This window comes from Notothenia rossii (assembly GCF_949606895.1).
Source record: "Notothenia rossii genome assembly, chromosome: 6".
In the NCBI taxonomy this organism is placed as follows: domain Eukaryota; kingdom Metazoa; phylum Chordata; class Actinopteri; order Perciformes; family Nototheniidae; genus Notothenia; species Notothenia rossii.
In genome coordinates, this window is record NC_136909.1 from 21,905,070 (window position 1) to 21,926,910 (window position 21,841).

Here is a 21,841-nt window from a genome sequence, read left to right on the forward strand (position 1 = left end):
GCCACTTCCCCTGAACCCCGTTTCCCTGCCAACCCCCCCCCCCCCCCCTCTCTCAGTCACTCACTCCTGATCGTTCAATGCGCAGTGACAGCTGCTACGGGCCTGATGTGTGAAAGTTAAACTATCTGATAGATAGAACATAGGTAGCCTATCAAAACGGCCCAGCCCAGCCCAGTGGGCCACACCCCACTGGGCTGGGCTGGCTGGGCCGGAACACTTACAAATGTGGGCCGGTAGGATTTAGGTAAGCAAAAAAAAAAAAAGGGAGTGGCCGGAAAACTTACAAATGTGGGCCGGTGGGATTTAGGCAAAAAAAAAAAGAATATATATATATATATATTTTTTTTTTGGCCCTCCGGCCCACACACAGCACCGGCCCACCGGGGAAACTCCCGGTATTCCCAATGGCCAGTCCGCCCCTGGCTGTGTCCCAATTCAGCGGCCGCATCCTCCTGAGGATGCATTCGGAGACCGCATATGTCACTTCCGCCAAACGAAGGCTGTCCCAATTTTAAAAAAAAGACAAGACTCCTCCGAATGCGGCCCGCAAATGCAGCCTTCTTTCCCCAGATTTAGAGGATACATCCGATGTACACTCCGCGGTGTACCATATCCCAGGATGCAACGGGTGACGGTGACGAATGAGTTTTTTTAAAGATATATGGCTTGTAACGTTAAACGTCCCATCAACGGCTACAACGGTTTCAGCTGGATTCTTTTTTAAATGTAAGTATGGGGTTTCAACTCACCCAAATAGTAAACGACATGAAAGAAAAGTAAACCTATTTAATTTGTGTATTTAAATATACGGGCAATTGGAGATGTCTTCTTTATATTACATACATAAAATAATATGAAGTGAAAATATTTCTAAACCCTGTTTGGTTTTCATATTGTTGGGATTCATTATATATAACACCAAAATAAGTACAGCTAGATCTGACTCCATATTGAACAGTTTTGAAAACTGTTTTGAAAACAGTTTGAAAACAGTTTGAAAATATTTTGCCTAGTGTCAGAAATTATTACCGGCACTTGTGACTGCAGCTGGTTGCTAGGTGACGGGGGCGGCAAAATGTAGGGGTAACTGCCGGTGACGTACAAGGACATGCTCCGTAGATCGTCTCATTTTGGAGGACCCAAGCTGGGTCCTCCGCGGACTGCGAGGCTGGGTCCAGCCTCTGAATTGGGACACAGCTTGTGTGTGACTAGCTGGATGCAAAGAGGTAAACAGTGTCTTTTGTTTCCCATGCTTGCCCTTCAAACAGCCGGGGACAGATACTATGTACCCGTGCTAAATAAACACACACACACACACGCACACGCACACACACACACACACACACACACACACACACACACACACACACACACACACACACACACACACACACACACACACACACACACACACACACACACATTATTGTTGTTGAGTTTTGACAGCATCCATCAAACTAGATGTTTTGCCTTAATGGTCTGTTTTCTAATATTTCTTTGTTTCTGAACCACGTCTGTGTCTGCATATAATGTTCGTATTTAGTCTCCTCAGGGTTCCCGCGGGGTCTTAAAAAGTCTTACATTTGATCATCTGAATGTAAGTCCTGAAAAAGGTCTTAAATATGACCAAAAAAATAAGAAAGGTCTTAAATATGATTTAGAAGTTCTTAAAAATGATCGGATTTGAAAGGTACTTCTGTGTTGCGATAGCGTCTAAATGTGTTTTGGGGGAAATGTCCGGGCTGCAAAGTAACCAGTACGGTAATAGCCTTTCAGTTCCCCCCAACAATTTGTATTGAATTAAATCAACATGGAACCAGTAATCACTAACTTTGTTTCCCCCGGAAACACCCAGCTAGTAACCTAGCAACCAAACTTCAGCTTGCGGCAGTCAGAAACTCATGTATCTTCGAATCTACTTACAAATTAATATGGGGAAGTGTCAGTTCAACCGTATTTGGTTGGAAAACATCTAATTTAGTGCTTAGTTGAAACCAGTGGAGGGGAACGTGTTTGAAGCCCGCCGCAACATTTGCAAAATAAATAAGCGTTTGTTTTGCTAATGTACTGTAGCGTTAGCTAGTGGAGCGTTAGCTAGTGCAGCAGCTCCCGTAACAACACCGGGGGACCTCCGGGGGACCTCCGGGCGACGTTTGGGTCTACGTCAACCCTAAAAGCGGAGGTGCTGTAGACGCTAAATACCGTAGCTAAACACCAATCATACAACAGCAACGATGAAATGGTGTAGCCAAATTTAATTTAAGGGGTCATTTCTCAAAATGTTCCCCGTGTGGTTTATTCACCATTACAATAGCCCCACCTAAAATAATTTCCACCAGCCGCCACTGCTTGACATGATTTTCAAATGAGTGAAAAAACTGTGTTTCTCATAAAAATGCTTTGTGTGCATTCTTGAGGCACAGCCGATTTTCGTTAACATTCAAATTGTGCAATGTTTACAGCGTTTCGGCCGGAAGTGTGTATTGCATTGTCATGTGCCCCATCATGCACTCATAAATTACAAACAAAATAGGAACCCACTTGCAAAAACATGACTACAACATAGCACTAGTAGGGCTGTGCAATTAATCGTATTTTAATCTTGATTACTATTTTGTCTTGCAACGATTACGAAAACAACGTAATCAAAATAAAACGATTATTTTGCTGCGTGCGCTTTTGCCCCTCCCTAAAAGCCCTCTCGGCCAGGTTGTGAGTGACAATAGTTGTGTGAGTTCAGCGCGAGCGAAGATGGCAGAACAAGAGCAACTCGTGAACAAGAAAGGTAAAACCAATTCCGGCCCGGCCCGCTTTTTTTTTTAAACGTCATCATTTCAGTTGCGCTGAGAGGCGACAGAGGTCCACAGTTTCCCTGCAGCGAGGTTCCCCCCGCCCCCCCCCCCCGTTGACAGTTCACGAGCGTGCCCCCTCTAATTCATCCACAACTTCACAGTCATCAATTAAGGACGCGCTTTACAGTACAACGGCCAACTCAACCAGCTTGCACAGACACAAAGATATAACAGATGCCATCACATTCTACATAGCTAAATACATGTGCCCAGTTAGCACGGTTAGCAACCAGGGGTTTAAGCAACTGGTTAACACTATGGACAACTGGTTAACACTATGGACAAGCGTTACTCGATGCCATCTCTGCATCATTTCCCCGGATATGCACTGCCTGCCCTATATGACAAATGCCGTGGGGAAGTTGAAAAATATGTGGCTTCAGATGATTACTTTGCAGTTGAATTATACTTAAAGTTCAGGGTAATCGACTGTTACAAAGATACTGTTCAATTTTTTTTAATAATCGTGATATCAATATTGACCAAAAATAATCGTGATTATGATCTTTGCCATAATCAAGCAGCCCTAAGCACTAGTAGTGTTCAAAAGCTTCAAAGGGTAACCTTACATTTGAAATGCTGCAAACTTTTCAATAAAGTGAGCTCCCAGTTAAGCTCTTGATTCAAATGAATTTTGACAAGAACTTTGTCATATTGTTCAACACTCCACAAATAATCTCCCTATACTCCTCTTTCCTGCACTCTGCTCACTCTCCTCAAATCACCCTCATGAGATCTCATCACTAATGAAATCAGCACACCCCAACTACTGTAGCTATGGCGACTATGTCCCAAATGAGCACCGTGAACTTCCGTGAAAGCATTAAGGGAAATTGCAGGCAGATTATATTTCACCTCAATACAGGACAGATCTCTTTCCAACCTAATAAATCCAATTAATGCTCAACTGGCCCTGAAGTTGTGCTGTGTATTTTCACAGCCCAAGTGAAGGCGTGGAAGTCATTGTCAACATTTAGTCTACTGGGGGCTCAAAGGTTGCACTGGTTTCCTCAGGTTTTCCATCCTTATTACTCCCACTCTATAAGATTGGCAGGTAGGGACTAGTTTCTGTCTACTCTGAAAAGCTGCTGAAGGTGTCTGTGAAAGGTGAAAGCGACAGTCTTTACTTAGCGGTTTTTAGACCCTACTTTCTGTGGGGGTGACATTGACATTTGTGATGTTTATGGCAAAATATTCGTCTTTGGATTCAGACTTCACAAGGCGTGGCTCAGACTGATCAAATTGTTGTCATGGACATTTAAAGTCATAGCCCAGACAGAAGTGAGTATTAATGCAGGTAGCCAATGTTAAACTCAACAACAAACTCAGGCAGAGAGACAGTCAGCATGCCACAACTGGGCCAGGAGAGACACTTCGCATATGGAGCCTGTTGCAATGCAAGATTTAAATTGAACAGACGGATCCGTTTATAGCAGCAAAGAGGATGGAAGAGTAGAATAGCGGCTAATAGAGGTCAACAGTAACAGACACAACAGGACCACTAAGCTGCAGTGGGTGTTTATGAATACTGTTCAGACACTTCTGAATGTATGTGACAGCGGGTAGTGGAACCGTATAACCTAAAAAGAAAGACCAAAAGCACCAATGCAAAAAGAAAAAACTGGCCATTTGTGCATGCTCATGACAAGTTAAAGGAATAGCACTCAACCCAAAATATTTAATACAAAATATTCTTCCTGTGTGGGCTTGGAAGTAGGAGTAGTTTAAGAAGTTTCCAAGGAGTTTGACACTTTCTTCCGAGACACCTTTCAACCCTACTGCAAGGGTTTAGTATATTAAATGTTTCTACCATAGATAAAGAAATACCAGAGCTACAATATCATATATATATTTCCTCAGCTAATACAAAGTGTTTTTGAGAGTATTACTTTGAAAAATACAGTCCAGGTTTACACAACATTTACAATAATGATGTGGAAGAAACAAAATGGGTCCACATCATTATATATATGGTGTAGCTCACAGTCATTCTCAAGGTGATAACCAAAGCAGACCTGGATAATGTACAGCTTCACAGTCTCTATGTTGATGCAAAAACAAAGATCGCTACACAATCTGAACATTTCTACTAATGGCTCTGTAATAGAAGCCATTAAGACCATCCACTCTACTCTTTCCCATGGGTCTGCTCCAAAATCCATCAGCTGTTAATAAGCAAATGGTTCTGGGCCGATTTATTCGATAGTCAAATCCCCACAGTAACATGAAATCATCTCATAAGACACAGTCTTAAACTGCTACTCCACCTAAAATGTTTTCAATATCAAAGATACTCACCTTGCAGGCTTTTATCAGTTAAGTATTTCATCTTGAATTCATGTCAGGTACAGTGGATTACCCCTAAAAGAAAAGAAAACTCCTGACGCACAATCCACTTTTGTTCTGTCCATTATTATGTTCAGCAGAATTTCTTACTCAATTTTGGAAAATATTTAATAAATATGAATAAACAAGCTTTATTTGCAGCCGGTCGGTTTGGTTTTAACAGCTGATTTAATATGAAGCATGGCAAATTGCTTTTCTAACACAGTAAATCCACAGGAACAATGATGACCCATACATTATTTATGCATGTCATCAGTTGGGCATGTTTTCCAAAATAATTCAACATTATTCTTGCCATTATTAAGCAACCCCACTCTGTACCTCGCACATTTTTGTATCGTCTTTCCTCAATTTCTGCTTTTTCCATTCATGCAATGTAGCAAATATTCTTTTATAAATGTGTTCAGAACCAATCTGCTGAAAAGGGAAGGGGGATCCATAGATAGAAACAACAAGTGTGACAACAAAAGAGATGCAGAAAAAGACAAAATGGAAGATGGAGGGAGAAGATGAAAGCATGGGAGTTACTATTGTCGGTATGTGTGCAAACCAATGCTGTTATTCGTGTTTGCGTCAGTGAATCAGGAGATGGAAAAGAATATTATGTCTCAAGAGAATGCACTGGTTGAAAAAGAAAGAAAGAGAATTGGCAAAGGAAGAAAAGGAAAATCAATAGCTGAGGGAAATAATCTGAGAAACCAAGTACCATGCATGGGACTGACAGTTCCCACAACGCTTTATTAAAAACACTGCTCTTGTTCGTGAAAACTTGTTACTTACTATCAGGATGTTGATTGTCAGCAGAATAATTTTTGCAGGTGGTTAGTATTAGACGACGGCCCATTGGTTGCAACCCAATTGCAGCCATGTGATATTACTGGATGGGAGGAAATGCATTGCTCAGTAATGTGTGTACTTGTCAGCATGCCATTGAAAAATGACATGTGTGCACAGAACTGTTTTTTTTTCTCTTTTCAATATCACTCCTGCCCGCTCATACTGATAATAAATACCAATACCTCCACAAAGAATCTGATCACCAGTACAACATCTGTCTATCCAATCTTAAAGGTAAAAAGAGACATACAGTATGACCTTCAATGTATTCCTTACTAATTAACCATTCAAAGATATAAACTGAAAACTGAAAATTAGTTAGCTCAATAAAACATTATTATTATCTTTATTAAAACACATACCTACTCATGTATGGCATACTGTAGACAGTGTTTCACATTGCAGTAGTTCATGACTTTTTGAAAACAAGTTTAGCAATTATTAATATAAGTAGATGCAATAGAGTAGAGTTCTTCCCTAAGAAGACCATGTGTCTTTTAATAATTAACGCTGTCAATAAATGAATGTGTTCTTAGTTCTATACACCGTTTTTGATACAGATAACCTAACAGAAACAATCAATAATGAATGCGTCTGTACGGTCTTTATCCAAGCTATCAGCAAGTCTGTAGACCAGAGCAGTCACTAGCACAGCTAGAGTTTTTATCCCCCTGTTGAGTGTAATGTGATCAGCACAGCCTGCCAAGAGCTCAGGGAATCACCCAGCATCAAGCAGGCAGTCTAGAGAGGCTTTGGCTCGTAGCATTTTCCAAGGCTGTCCTTCAAAATGGATTCCATGGATTTTATTAGCCTAGCAGATGACCAGTGAGGAAAGGCAAGCCAGATGAGAGCAATGAAAAAAAAAGCCTGTTCCTGCTGATAATTATATGGCCAATCCTCCCTGATTCAAATATGCTGTTGGAGCTCTGTTTTGTATTTGAGATATCCCCATTTCTGCACAGCTCCACTCTTCTGAAGCAATAATGTTTTCATAGAGGCAGTCGTAATCACTGGCCTGCGGTTCCTGCTGGACATTGTCCAGTTATCGCATTGGACAAATATGTTCCCTAAGCAGCCAATTTTGTGTGTCTTACAGCAGTGCTGCACCACAAGAGATTTGTCCTAAATAAGTTAGGAATAAAATGTTCAACAGTATCTGCTTTGACTCCTGCAAGATTGTATTTGTTCCCTTGTAATGCGGTTGTGATTGAGAGTAGTTGGGTCATTTAATGATCAGAGAACTGTCTGTAATAACTTGAGAACACAGAAAGCTATTTCTGCTACCATTTTATATGATGTGAGATCGAGATTGATAGCAACCTTTAAGCCAGATTTGTCATTGCACGCTTCACAAAGAAGCATCAGAAGCTGCTAAACTTTCACTGCAGTGGCAAAAATGTGTGAAGCATGCTTTTATCGCCACAACATTTAACAAGATTTTTAAACCTTTAGGCGTAGGACTAAAACAATAAAGTGTAAGTAAATTACTAAAAGACATTGTTGCAAATTGTTCAGAAAATGCTTTCTTTGGCCCTAAGGTGCACTGTATGTGTTTACTTTAGATTATGGTATGTAATTTTAAAGAGGTCTATTGGGTCTTATTTTCAATTTTGTGAATGTACTGTTGTCCTTTTATGAAGCAATAAAAAGTATTTGTTATCTGATTTGAATATGTATACAATAAATCATCTAGAATGAAAGGTCAGAGTTGTATGGTGCACTCTGGTGTTATAGATGCAGGTACGGACATTTTTGAACAGAGTTTAACATAAAGCAGGTCATTTCATGATGGAATTATAAGTCACTGACAGGAAGATTGACTGAAATAGGGACTGTACACTGGCTAATGGTTCCTGAGTATCTGTCAAGTGGCATGGATTTGTACGGTTTCCCATGAGTGTTTTGTGTCATATTTCCTCCACAAAGGAATCGAATATAACCGTATTCCATTCATTACTACACATGCATTTGTTTCGTGTGTATGCATCTGGGAAACCTATCCCAGAAGATGCATCAAAAACTTGACGTGGGGGAGAAATCTAATCCCTTCCTCATGCAGAAACTCAGTATCTATAGCTGTATATAAAACAAATAGTTTCTGGATTCAATATGAGTCTTTTCAGTATTGATATTAATTGTACATCTGCAACCACGATTTTGATAAGGATCAAGGCTGCAGCACTACCCCCTAATAACAAATTCCAAATGACTTTTTGGCTCTCTCTTAAGCAGCTGTGGCTTTACTCCGTGTTTGACCAAAATGTACTTCCCTTAAACTGTCTGCATCAATGACTTGCACTTGCTCCTGTTTCAAAGCCAAGGTAAGTCAAAACACTCGCCTAAGGAACATTTCCAATTCATCATATTTTTTCCTCCTGAATGAACGGGTCAATAAGACCCAGACAAGGCGCTGCATTCACATAATTATCAACTCTGCCAGCCTTTCATACTGTGACAGTAACCACAGAAGAACATCTCACAATTTTAAAACATTACCCGAGCTACATTGTGTGTGATGCTGATCTCTGTTAATTAAAAGTTTGGAAGCATGTCCACAATGTGTTCATAAGCATGATCTGGAAATGATTCACATGCCTGGGAGTATAGCCATACAGTAGATGTGTATCGTGCCAGTTCTGTAGCAATATATGCAGTATGACTGCAAGTATGGCCGTGGTTATATATAGCCAAGTACCAAATAGCATTTTCTGACTCGCTCACTAACACCCTTAGGATCTAATGACACAGCCGGGGGTTATGCTTCATACCGGCTAAAAACCTCACTGCCAAGTTCCAGTAGTCAGTCACAGTAGGAGGAGGACTGGCGGAAGGAAAATCAGCGGCTGTTAAAAACAGCATAGTAGGGGCGAGCAAGGGTACGTTTTCCAATCTGCTGAGAGAAATTGTCCAAGCGGAGAACCTTCCATCCCTTCTTCCTTCTCTTTACAAGATCTATCCTTTTTTGTTTTGGTGTTCACTTGTTCAAACAGTATATCATCCAATCTTAAATTTGATTTGACAGAGACAACAAAAGTCATGATCCTTCTCTTCAGTGACAGATAAAGAAGCCCCCCATGGCATGGACGGGCAAGCAGCTGGAGAGAAATGGGAAGCTTGCCATCTCCTCTTCAAAGGATGCTCCAGATTCATGCTGAGGTCTCACAGACGCCTTGAGCAGTGCCCAGGCCTAGCCTACATTGTGACACATTTGGGTGATGTGTTTTACCTTGGGGCTGCTGGACCTTGGCACACCAGGCGCTCAGGCACACACAGCCACATCCATAGTCATCTGGGGGAAGTATGCTGTCTCTCTCCATATGCATGATTGACGTCAGCTGTATGTTGAGCAAGTAGCTGGCTCATGTTACTATTCTCCTACAGGGGACATACCCCTTGAAGTTGTTTCTATCTGTCTGTTACACTCATTAAATAAGTCTTGTTTATTACTTATAAACACTTACTTACTTCCAGCATAAACATGATTTAAATGCCAAGATTTCTATAGGAAGATATGTGACTTGATCCCTTGTTGGTTGGAAAAGTCAATTTAACGTGGAGCCTTAATGTGAACACAAGCTAAAGCGCCACCTTTATGTTTAAATGCTTAAACGATTTCAGTATAGAGAAAAAATAGCTGTCTTTCTTGCAAAATCTGTCACAGGCCTTTAAATCCAAAGACAAGAGGGAAGATTCTGGTATTTAATCAACACAATCAATTAGGGAATGTGCCAAACACTGTTGTTTTTATGACAACGGATTACAAATGTTACAAATATGTCACTTCCTTATCTTATTAACGTGCTATTTTTAAGGTTTCAGTGGAATGTTATTTACATCAAATGAAAATACTTGAGTAACTCTGAGATAGAGCTGCATCCCTTTACTATACACACTTTGACTGCAGCTGTTCTGCTTTCACACAACAGCTGCTGCTCCTATTGTCTTGCAATATGTTGTGCATCGCGTAATCACTTGCTTTGTTATTGTGGCATATTATCAGAGTAGTTTGCTAGTCCCAAAGGCAGGAGAGGTTTAAATAAGAATAACACTATCGACCAACTGCAAATAATGGTGTGCTGGGATCATGGTGTAAAAGGGGTCAAATTTGATTTCGCCTGCTGTTAGTGTTCCTGAATATGTGCTGGAGTGAAATGTGCCTCTTACATAATTAGCCTCCTGTGCACAATTTGATTTGTTTGGGTTAATCTATGTGCAATTAACCCCCTGAAGCAAATCGGAAAAAAGTGTTAATAATCTTGAATGTGGTTGAATTACATGAACATTTCCAGTTAAATCTTTGTTGGAATACATTATGAATTCAATGCAACATTTTAACATCACATGGGTGTTTTAGTCCAGCACACCACTTTGCAATGTCACTTCCATCTGTGCTCTCATTGCTCCCTCCCTCTCTCTCTCTTTCTCTATGGCTTCTTCTCCTTGATACTGTTCTGCCACTGCGTTAGGGACCATTCTGTCGACCATGCAAGTCACTGTGCAGTCTTGAGTTGACTGCTCCTGCAGGCAAGTATCACTCATATCTACAACCACTTTTTTTAAAAGAGGAAGAAAGAAAGAAACTAGCAAGCCATTTGACAAAAGATTACATCCGCAACAATCACTCAAGCTAGGGATCTGAGGTGACCTTCTCAGATTTCAGTTCAGTTTCTCTTTTTTTTCTCCTTCCTTCCCAGAACCAGTGAGTAATTAGAGCAGAACATTTCCCCACACATCCGGGCTGTCAGTGTGCAAAGCTGCTTTTGTGCCTGTCTTTATCCAGGTAGCCTTCACTAAAACTATTATTACTGCAAAAATCACAGCTGTCATTTTATCGTATCAACTCTGATAAATCCTGAGGTGCAAGCAATGTCTAAAGAGAGAGCACTTGTCATACATGCACTAACATTATCCAAGTAGTCATTTGTAGTGAGTCAGATTACTGTGAGGTTAATTTCAGGGAATGTGGTCATCTTGTATTAGTGATGATGTAAAGCCCTCCTATTGTATCGCTTACCCTCAAACACAGCAGAGAGTAATTTCACTGACAAACAGAAACACTAGGCTACCCAGTGATCCCAAAGCTCAGTGGTATTAATCACTAGAACCTCATTTAACACTATTTAAAAAAGGTATAAAGGGACTGAATAATCCCTGTGACCTGCCTCTGGTTCACGCCTACCTTTAATTTCCATCAGTATCTGTTCTCATTCTGCATCTCTTCATATGCCACATATAGTTCCCTCACTATAGGTATGAACATAAAAACAATAAGATAACTGTGTTTACCAAGACTCCTATTGATTTTTGAACAAATGCATGCATATTCTTCTTTTCGGGCTGACACATCTTTCTGACCTAATTTGAACAGTCAACTGTGTGCGCCTATGAACTCTTTTATTCTAAAAACATCTAAGTTATTAGATGGCAGGTGTGAAAAAAGCGTACACAAATCTAAAGTGAAGATCATTTTGCGACTATATTGCATTGTTTTTTTTTACCTTGGATTTACCCACCATGTACTTTATCCATCCTTTCTTTCATTCACAGTAGTGTGCGCTACATAGTAAATGTTTTCGACAGAACGAGACAAAAAGTGATCTTATACAGAGGTCAAGCATAGGCTTAACCAACAAATGTTTTAAGCTGCTCAAAGTTAGGACTCAAAACGAGGCAAAATACTTATCCGCTCTCGCGCGTCTGTCATGCACACAACGCCCATCTTCATCGAGAGGAATTAGAAGGACACACAAGACGAGCAAAAGCGGTATTCCTCTTTGCCCTTACCGTCGAAGACCTTGAAACGACGACGGCCACGACATCCTGGATTTCTTCAGCCCGGGTCGGTGCCCCGTGTCCACAGCGTAAGTCCGGTCCATGTTCCTCGGTTTGAGGTATCTCTCGGTGTCCGAAAAGCCTCTTTGTCTCACGCGGTCGTTCTTGCGCACTACCAGCGCGTGGTGGAGCGGAGAGAGCGCGGGCTGGTTCTGCTGCCTCCACAGATGTTTCGGTGCCTTCGCACTAACGCCGGTTCCGCCGCCGGTGGCCAACGTCGCCGTGCCCACTTTCCCGCCGGCAGGGTCCATCCTCCTCGCAACGTCGCTTCGTAAATATTTTTGTAAAATAAATATAAACACTTTAAATTCAAATTTAATGACTTTGAGGCGGATGTGGGAGGGGGGCCGGGGGGGTTAACACCACTCCGAGTAAAAGTGTGTTTTTAGAAACCAAAAAAATACTCCGAATGCAACACTATAAACCTTTAAGTAATAGAAACAACTTTTAGTTACTCTTGGTTACTTCCCTCCAGTTTGAGTTTTGGGGCTCACGTATTGAGTTAAACTCCATCAACTTTATCCTCAGTGCCCTGCAGAAACACATTGAACAGAGCCACACATTAATCCATTTACACATCACGAGGGAGACCTAGAACTACGGTGGAGAGGGGAGAAGTGTCCCAGAGCTGCGAGGAGGAACTCAGTTTAGTCCGGTTTCCAAATATTCCCAGCGTTCTCCGTACACGCCCATCTCAGCAAGGTGCTTTTGTTGCTGCGACGGTAACAGCTATCCAGGACAGTCCACACAGACGAAGAGTGTCCCCACAATGTCATGCAAACCCCCGCGGCTCTGGTTAACTGAGCCCACGATGTGCATAAAACCATGCGGACATGACAACATCCAACACTGTCCTTCCACTCAAGTCCCCTGGAAGGAACAGGCTGCGACGGGATATAGGGAGCACAGTGATACATAAACATGAGGGACCCACCCCAAGCACCTCCCCTAAAATCCTCCAGGAGTGAAGAGCAGGAGATGGGAGTGGGCAGAGAGTCAGGTGGCCAAATCATATAACAACAACCTATGTTATTATAGACCAATAAAGATTGCAGCTTCTCACAAAACTATCAGTTTGTTGAAGAAGTGGAAATACACTTTATAGAATTAAACATATGAGAAGGTATCAGTAAGAACGGGTATTAAAGACACAGCATGTAAAAAAGCTCACCTTGACAGTAATACATGTTACAGAGGGTCAGTATGTGCCCGTGATGTATGTGGGGTAGAGGGGAGCGCAAACATGAAGCGATCTTAAACCTCTGTTATGTTTGTCATCACTTCCAGGGAAAGTGGTCTGATGTCTTTGCTTTCTCTCTCTACACTCGCCTTGCTGCTCAGGCCCATTACTCTGGTAGCTAACAAGTGAGGGGAATGCAATCGTGTCTGCTTACAAGGCAGACATTTTTTCATCTCAGAAATAAGGTAACTTATAAACAGAAGTGACAGGTAAATGAGATGGTGGCAGGACAGTGCAAAGAGAAATACGAGTATTCCTTTCATGAACACATGAGAAGTTTGTGTTGGTCCACCTTCACTTACAGGGAGACCATATTCCCCACAGCGATGCACTGATGCAACAGCAGAAGTGAATACCCAGGGCCGCCCCTGGCCAACTTGGGGCCCCAAGCGACATTGTGAGTTGAGCCCCCCCGCCCCCCAACCGACAGGAGTGAAACATTTTTTTTTGGAAACAAAGTAGGCTACTTTGCAAATATAATTCCTGTTTATTATTATTATCAACACAGTTACTTTTTTATGCAGTCACGAGGTAAAGGGGTAAATATGCATGTATGTCGTTCAGTATGGTATGGTGAATACGTCTGCATTTCCTGCCAAATACTAGCCTCAAAAAGATAAAAATATAATTAATGCAAATAAACTACTTCTACTAATAATCATAATCATAATCAATTCAATAATATAAATACTATATTATATTATTATTATATATTTGTAATATAGTCAAGACAAAACATGCTTATTACATGCTCAAAAACTGATATTTCTTAAATCTGTATTCAAATGTAGTTCCCTCTGTCAGCAATGTATCAACAACTACACACACATTTCTATCAGTATTTCTCTGTGTTGTGGTTGACATGATGATGACTGTTAGGAGTTAAGGGCATCACCATGAAATGTGCAAATTGACATACAAATGAATAAAAGGGGAAAAAATGCTCCATGTTTTTTAGGCTGTAAACTTTAACTGTTATGTAAACCAACTAGACAGACAGTTTATCACTCTTCCTCCTGTACATTAGCAGATAAAAGGCATAAAATACTTGAATGAATGGTAAATAAAGAATGCTGGAAATAACTGCATCTCCATTAGCCTATATGCTATGCAGAGACTGCCTTCTTCATGTCGTGAATTAGAGCTGATGTTTTAATATGGAAATTGGCAATTTGACTTATACAACATTCGCAAGTTGTACATTTGACTCATACAATAACCCACCTTCGAGTGATGCTCTAGTTTCTTAATTTTGTGTTTTTTCCCCTCTTGCTTGCGCCGGACTGAAATTGTCTTTTCACCGGCATCTCTTCACCTGCACTAGTGGCCGTATCAAAGCCGTGATTGGTCAGATGTCGATTCATTGCAACGGTGTCGGGTTACAGACGTGCTCCCCTTGTCACCTCTCTCTCACTCTCGCGGGGGGTGCGCGGAGAACTGAGCGGAGAACTGCGCACAGAAGCTGAGGCCCTCTGGGCGGGGCCCCCTGCGCAAGGCGGGGCCCCATGCAGCCTGCGTGATTGGCCTGTAGGGAGGGGCGGCCCTGTGAATACCGCACATACAGAGACACTGAACTGAAACCTAATTTGTAAACTAATCACATTTAGGTTTGATTAATTCTAAACAAGGTTATTGGGAAGATCATATCTCATCATGCAGCGGGAGTCAACTTTAACAAACAAAGTACCGGATGGGTAACTTTCCACACTGCGCACCTTCCAAATATGTTTGCCACTGGATTTAATAATTTTGAAACATCCATCTTGTTGACATGTCAATATGTCAGGAGTAAACGCAACATGAGAGCTTCTAGCCATAAAAAGGACTTAGTCACCATGATAAAAAATACAATATCCTTATTATATTGATATACATTATCTTCAGTTTGAGTTTATATTCATACTATACTGTAAGGCAGTTCATTATTTTTTTCTCGTTTTTGTTTTCTTTCCTACTTATGGTGAATTAGAATTTCATATTGCACTAATGGAAAAATGACTGAGATAACTATTAATGTTTCAGATAATTAGTTTTTCCCCAGTAAATATACGTACGATAAATATAGGTATCGGAATTGAGATGTCGAAGTTGGTATCAGGAAAGAAAGAAGTTGTACCTATGCATACTTATTTATAATCTGCATGCATGGGTTTCGAAAAAATAAACCAAGATAAAAAGTGAATTTTCAATTGATCCCTGACAGAATCCACATGACTCTTAACATTAAAATGTTTGTGTTTACTGTAGGAACATTTATTTAGTAATGTACTGAGTTTTGATTCAGCATGGAACCAATATTAAAGAAAATGTGTTGATATTGGCCAAGACTTGGACGGTATAAATTAATATCTTTAAACATTTTCACATATTAATAAGATTATAAACATCTGTTGGTCAGTGACTCAGTCAGATCATTTTATGTTTTGCAATAAGTTGTGCTCCTCCGTGAGCATTGTCAGTCATGCAATTATAGGGTTTCTCTTGAATCATACTTTTATTCATTTATGTAAACAGAAAAAAACATGTTGTATGTTATTCGTAGCACCAGCCAATCAGGCTCTCTTTAGACTTGCATCTACCGGCACAATCAATGTTTATGAATGTTGAGGCACTGATGGCATTCAATTATGTATAATCTGTGCATTTTCTATATATATATATATTCAGCATAGTCACCATACTAAGTGCCTGCTAGTCACTGGGGAGAGACAAAGACATAGCACTGGAACTGTTTAATGGTCAGAATCATTGTTTGTTATTCCCGATATGAGAGCATCTAATGCAGCGTTTCTCAAAGTGTGGGGCGCGTCTCACTGGTGCGGCGCAGAGATGTGATAGGTGGGTCGCGAATGGACGCGATGAACGGGAGATTATTATTATTATTTATTTTGTTTGGATCTCAGGCCGGAATCGAACCTGGGTCCTCGCAGGCGGTGGTGGACTGTTACAGCCGGAGACTCGCGACTTTCACAGTGCTGCTGCGCCGGACCCGCCGGAGCCTCGCAACGTTTGCGGCCGCAGATGCGGCCACCAACAGCAGCGAATCTCCCGATGGCCAATCCGAGCCTGCTCACACACACAACTGAAACCCAGACCCAAACTGCACACAAAGGTTAAAGGTAAGCATATAATAATGTTTAAATGTGCTAAATATATACACTGCAACAAAAAATAAAAGAGGAGTAAAAGTAGCTCACGACTTGTTTTATTTTTTTAAAGTAGCTCTCATCTTAAAAAAGGTTGGAGACCCCTGTGTTATGATCTCTGTAAGTTCACGGAAAAGGTAGAACCCAAATGCAGACTACAAAAACGGTAAAAGGTTTAGAAACAAAAAGCGAGCTTTATTTAAAAGCTGATAACAAAACATGGCATTCAAAACGGTGGCTCAGGAAAACAATAACACAAAAACTGATCGTGAAAAACCTGGAGGAAGACCGGAGAGAAAAACATGAAACGTGACGTGAAGGGAGGACAAACAAACATTGAACCGACGAGGAAACACAGGAAAAGACAAGACTAAATACAGGGAGGGGTAATCAAGGAACAAGAAAGGTGAATACAATCAGACACACCAGGGAAACTAACAACAGGGAGGAAAACACAGGGAGAAGGACCAGACAAGAAACAAGGAGGAGAACATGAAACAGGGAGAACAGAAAAGCAAAATAAACCCAAACCTAGACATACAAAACTAAAAACGATACATAACATAAGAATCGTGACACCCTGTTATAGAACGATACATTTGACAATTTTAAGCTTGGCCTACCATTTTATTGGAGCGATGAGGAACAGGTGGGGCTTGAAAAGGCCCACCTGTTCAAAGTGGGGAATGACAGAAAAAGTTTGAGAACCACTGATCTAATGGAAATAGTGCACTACTCTGTTCTACTTCTTGGCCCATGGATTAATACTGCAGACAGTCTCATTAAACCTCATACAAAGTTAATGTCGCTAAATTCTCCAAAAAGTTGCAATTGGACCATTGAGTGCAGCATGCTTTTCATCCTTAATGGTTTACAACCGTATATTTCTTCCTCACCTCTGTGCTGAATTATGGATGAATTAAGCTTGAAGCAAAGTTAAGATGTATGGCCTTTGTTCAAATCTCCCCATCACCCATCCTTCTCCCTACAGTTCAGTCTTTTTTAAACTGCATATACATAGTATTTTCAGTATATGAAAGCAGTCAATCTTGCTTGATGATGGAACATGACTGATTGTTTACTAGGTAGGTTAATTTTGAAGTCAGAGGGTTGTCAAAATGTTGTAGAGCACAAACTATATTACACATAAAAGCTGCAGGCAACGGTATGTGACAAAAAAAAGTAGCTTTTGAATAAAAAAAAAACAACGACACAATTCAAAATCGTCAACAAAAATGTCTCAAGTCGCAGACACACTGTGACTTTGTCTTCCTTCAAATAACCCAATACTTATCCAGCCAATGTTACAGTTTTCAAAGAGGGGAGAAGAAGCGCACACTTGGGAAATAGTTTGCCCTTTTTTAAAGTTCACATTTAAGTTTCCTGACAATTATTCAGAGAGAAAGGGCAGTCTCTTCATCTAATGCCTGACACTTTATGGCATTATCACATTCAATTATTCAGTATTGACTATGTTTCATCATATTGGTTAGCCGTTTCTGTCAGTGATTCAGAAGACACTGTTGTGAGAAATGTAGAAGTTCGACACACATGGCTGCAGAAAATGAAGTTGGAGTCAAAAGGTTCTTGATATTAAAACACTCATTTTGACGCAGTAGAATCTATTTCCGCACTGCTCTGCATCAGAGTGGCCATGAAAATGGTTCTTGCTGCCTGATAATGTAATTCAGAACTAAGTGACTCAAAGTAAGCTTTTCTTGTTTCACTCTAAAGAAGTCTACAAGTCAATATCACTTTCTTCTTGTTTAAAGTCTCTCCCCAACGCCTTCTAACATATTCTCTAATTAAAGCCGTTTTAACAAGCTAGTCCATATTAGAAAGCTGTACCTCAGTTCTTTAGTCTCTAAAGAAAGAGGAAAAGAGAAGGAACAGGGAAAAGACAGGAACATTAAGGGGACAGAGGATGCATTTCTTTCTCATCTGCCACATGCCAAGCATTTGAACTATGTTATGGAGGTAGCATGGTGCTGATGATTGAGAGACAGAGCGGTTTGAAGCATGCCATCATGATCAAAGACAAGTCATTGGAGTACCACTTTCTATTTGATTGACGAGTGAACTCCCATCTGTTTACATGTACAACACTAAACCTTCTCCATTGCACTACTGTCTTTGATACAGCTTTTTTTGTTTACTAGGTTGTTGTTTTTTCCTAGTCTCCCATCAGAGACAAGGCTATTGGAGACTTGGCGAATGTCTCTGGCAAACCTCATTACATTTTAAACCTCTCTGATACATTATGCGGCGTTTTCAGGATAGGGTGTGATTGTATTTCTCAGTTGTTGTATGGTCATGCTTTCCAAGCGTGAGATACTGTGAGTGCACACAAATAATACTGACCGATTCTCAAACACTGTTTGTGCTCTTTCTGTTTCATAAATAAAAGCATTTCCACTGCCTGTGGAACTGAATACTTAAGGTCTTCTGCACCTATAATATGCTAAAAAAACATTTCAAATGCAAAGATTAAATATACCTACAGTTGAAAAGAAAATGATAAATAAATTACATATATCATTGGTACTGTATTGTACTATATGTGAAAATACATTAGGAAAAGGTTTTTCAAAAACAAGAAGGGACACATCTTTAATGCAGTCGTCTGAGAGGTTGCTTTTATCTTGTGTATCATGTTTTTAAATGGTGGATAAAATTCTCCATGAGTCACACTAAGAGCATGTAGCCAGTCAGAGATGATTTAAATACTAGTGGTTTGCATGTTATTACACCCCAGGCAATACTGTCAACTCTTTTCCAACACATACCTTCATTTTTAAGCAGCCAACAGTTTCTGTTAATTTCACTATGGTTTCTAACCCAATTTGAAGAAAATAGAGAGTTGGGTGGGGTTGGTAATCCATAACCATGAACATTCTGTCCTCTTTAAAAGGCATTTTCTGTTTCATTGTGTTTTTTTTTTAAGTGATCATGTGACAGCATTTATTGTCAGAGAACATTTGGAAAATAAAAAAATAGCTGGCTGGACAACGTTTGGTATGAAAAATTGTAACCTGCATAAGAATAGTCTAAAAGCAAAATGAAGACTGTCTTAATACAATGGACCAGTTTCATAGGCGGCGCGTGAGGCTCAGGTTTGGGAAGGCTAAATAACTTGTTTTTACCTGACGCAAAGAGATCAACTCAGTGAAAGCACCGCCTGCTGGCCAATCAGAGCTCAGTGTGCGGAGTTTAAATCTATCAAGTCATATTACAGGATAAAGGAAATACAGTTTAAACTGCCGTATGCAGAGAAGACGCCTACTTCACGTGTCGCAGTTATCATTCATATCACACTGATATCACATCATCAATCAGATCATCGATATAATATCACAATATTTCCTTATCTGAATCAGCTTCTCGAGCCGTATCTGGCCGTGGAACCCTTACATTGTCACATATACTGTATGCAGACTTTATCTGAAGCAACACATTAAGATGACGAAACACTCAACTGAAATGTAATTAAAGTCAGAGTTTATTTATTTTTTAACCAGTTTTTCTGTATTCTCCTTGTAGGTGCAACTATGTGGCTTGTATCCTGGATTATATGTTTAAGTCATGGATGTTTAAAGTTCATATTTGTTTAATATTAGTTTACTTTTCATTAATGAAATATGACGCTGCGCTGTCAGTAAACTTGTCCCTGTTTGTGATTGGTCAAATGTAGCTAACCCCAGCTAACCCCGCCCCTTTCACGTGAACGCGCTCTCAGCTGGAGAGAGAAACCCTGGCTTGATTTACCGAGTTGATAACCAGCGTCGTAGGACCGGTTAGCGAGATCTCGTTTGTTACGGTTAGTTAAGATAACTCAAACATATGGGTATGTTGAACTGGCTTCGTAGTACAGGGCACAGGTGGCTGCATAGCAGCGCTAATGTCAAAGACACAAACATTATACATTATATTTTTATTTTACCAGGGTGCAATGACACAAATATTTGGGAAGGCTTAGCATTCCCTAGCCTACTGTACCAGCCGCCCCTGACCAGTCTTAAATGTATTTGTGAAAGTACAGTACGGTTGTCACAATGCCTTTGAGCAGCTGACTATTACAAATTGCAAACTGGCCCAGTACACCTTAAATAGTCCATTACAAAAACACCATAACTCCGACAAGAAATGAAGGTGATGAAATGTTAACGATGATGGATTGCAAGTTTAGAGTCTCTTTAAGCAGATTTTGATATGGTATTAACATGTATGAGGACAACAAGCACAGAACCTCAAACCATGCAGTGCTTTTGATTGCAACATGTTAACTACACACAATTTGTAGGGAAAAAAAAACACTGCAGAGCCTTCAGTAAATGTTTAAACACACATTTGAACATGTAAGCACAGTGTCAGGTACTTAGCAAGGGATGTGTCCTCCGTCAATTCAGGCGGCCTATGTATTGATTGCACCACTCCACTCTGCTCTGATTACCCATTCCACTAGATGACATTTTGTAGTGAAAGGGGACACGCACGCACACACACAGACACACACACACACACACACACACACACACACACACACACACACACACACACACACACACACACACACACACACACACACACACACACACACACACACACACACACACACACACACACACACACACACACACACACACACACACACACACACACACACACACACACACACACACACACACACACACACACACACACACACACACACACACACACACAAAGGTAGTCCTACCTGCTGGTGTCAGCGGAGGTGATGGCGATGAGTGGTGGGGTGCGTAGCGGCAGTGTTGTGGGCCGTGTAGGAACTGTGTCTGAGTCGGACTTGCGATCACAATAATACTGTTCGGCCAGTCTAAAGGCTAAAGGGGGCAACTGGATCGTCCGGCAAGACAGCCTCCGCACCAAGTAGGGCTCCATGCAGGTGACTGGCTCCGGGGAATCGGATGAATCACCGTACACCTGGATGAAGAGAACATAATTGTAGTTGAATTCAAAGAAAATATAGGCCGCATCAGAATATTAGAGCATGCAGATATTTTTCATAGAACTTCTACTAAGGGGGTGGCTGTAGCTCAATTTGTGTGAACTGGCGGCCCAAAGTGTGTGTTTGTGCCTTAGTGCGTGCATGCATGTGTAAAATAACAACTGGTGAAAAGATGCAGTTCCCAACATGTTTGGAAGGGTATATTTTCGTTAAGCATATTAACAGCCAGGCCTTATAAAGAAAGTGGCCAGTAAACATTTTTTTGTCCATGTCCATTCAGTAATTAAAATTAGTCCAAGCCGTGCAATATGTTTTGGTGGAGGGTAACAAGTGCAATAACATTCTTTATTTGATATAGCCATAAAAGGCCATCGTTACAAACATATGTTGTACATTTTATCTTTCTGTAAAATGCTCAAATGTTCTTCTAGTTATGAAGAAGCCATTTTCTAATTAAGAAGCACCTAGCTGCAGCAGTGATACATTGTGTTGAAGGACACATAATTATAATGAACTGACTTTGTGTTTTAGGAAATATGTCCCTTAAAGGACAACTCAATTCCATTTCTTATGACCTATCATTTTTGAGAATAAGACACGC

General features: G+C 40.6%; 1 protein-coding gene across 2 annotated transcripts in view; it reads right to left on the reverse strand.

Annotated features, from left to right (window-relative positions):
- The window catches only part of pde4d (phosphodiesterase 4D, cAMP-specific), a 184,822-nt gene that overhangs the window by 131,665 nt on the left and 31,316 nt on the right, over positions 1-21,841 (reverse strand). Inside the window, exon 3 of one of the 2 annotated variants that reach the window (XM_079689444.1) lies at positions 20,989-21,215. In XM_079689444.1, coding sequence (XP_079545570.1) covers positions 20,989-21,215 — 227 coding nt within the window. Of the gene's footprint in view, positions 1-11,819; positions 12,673-20,988; positions 21,216-21,841 lie in introns of those variants that run through there. The other variant, XM_079689445.1, reaches the window with a different exon arrangement.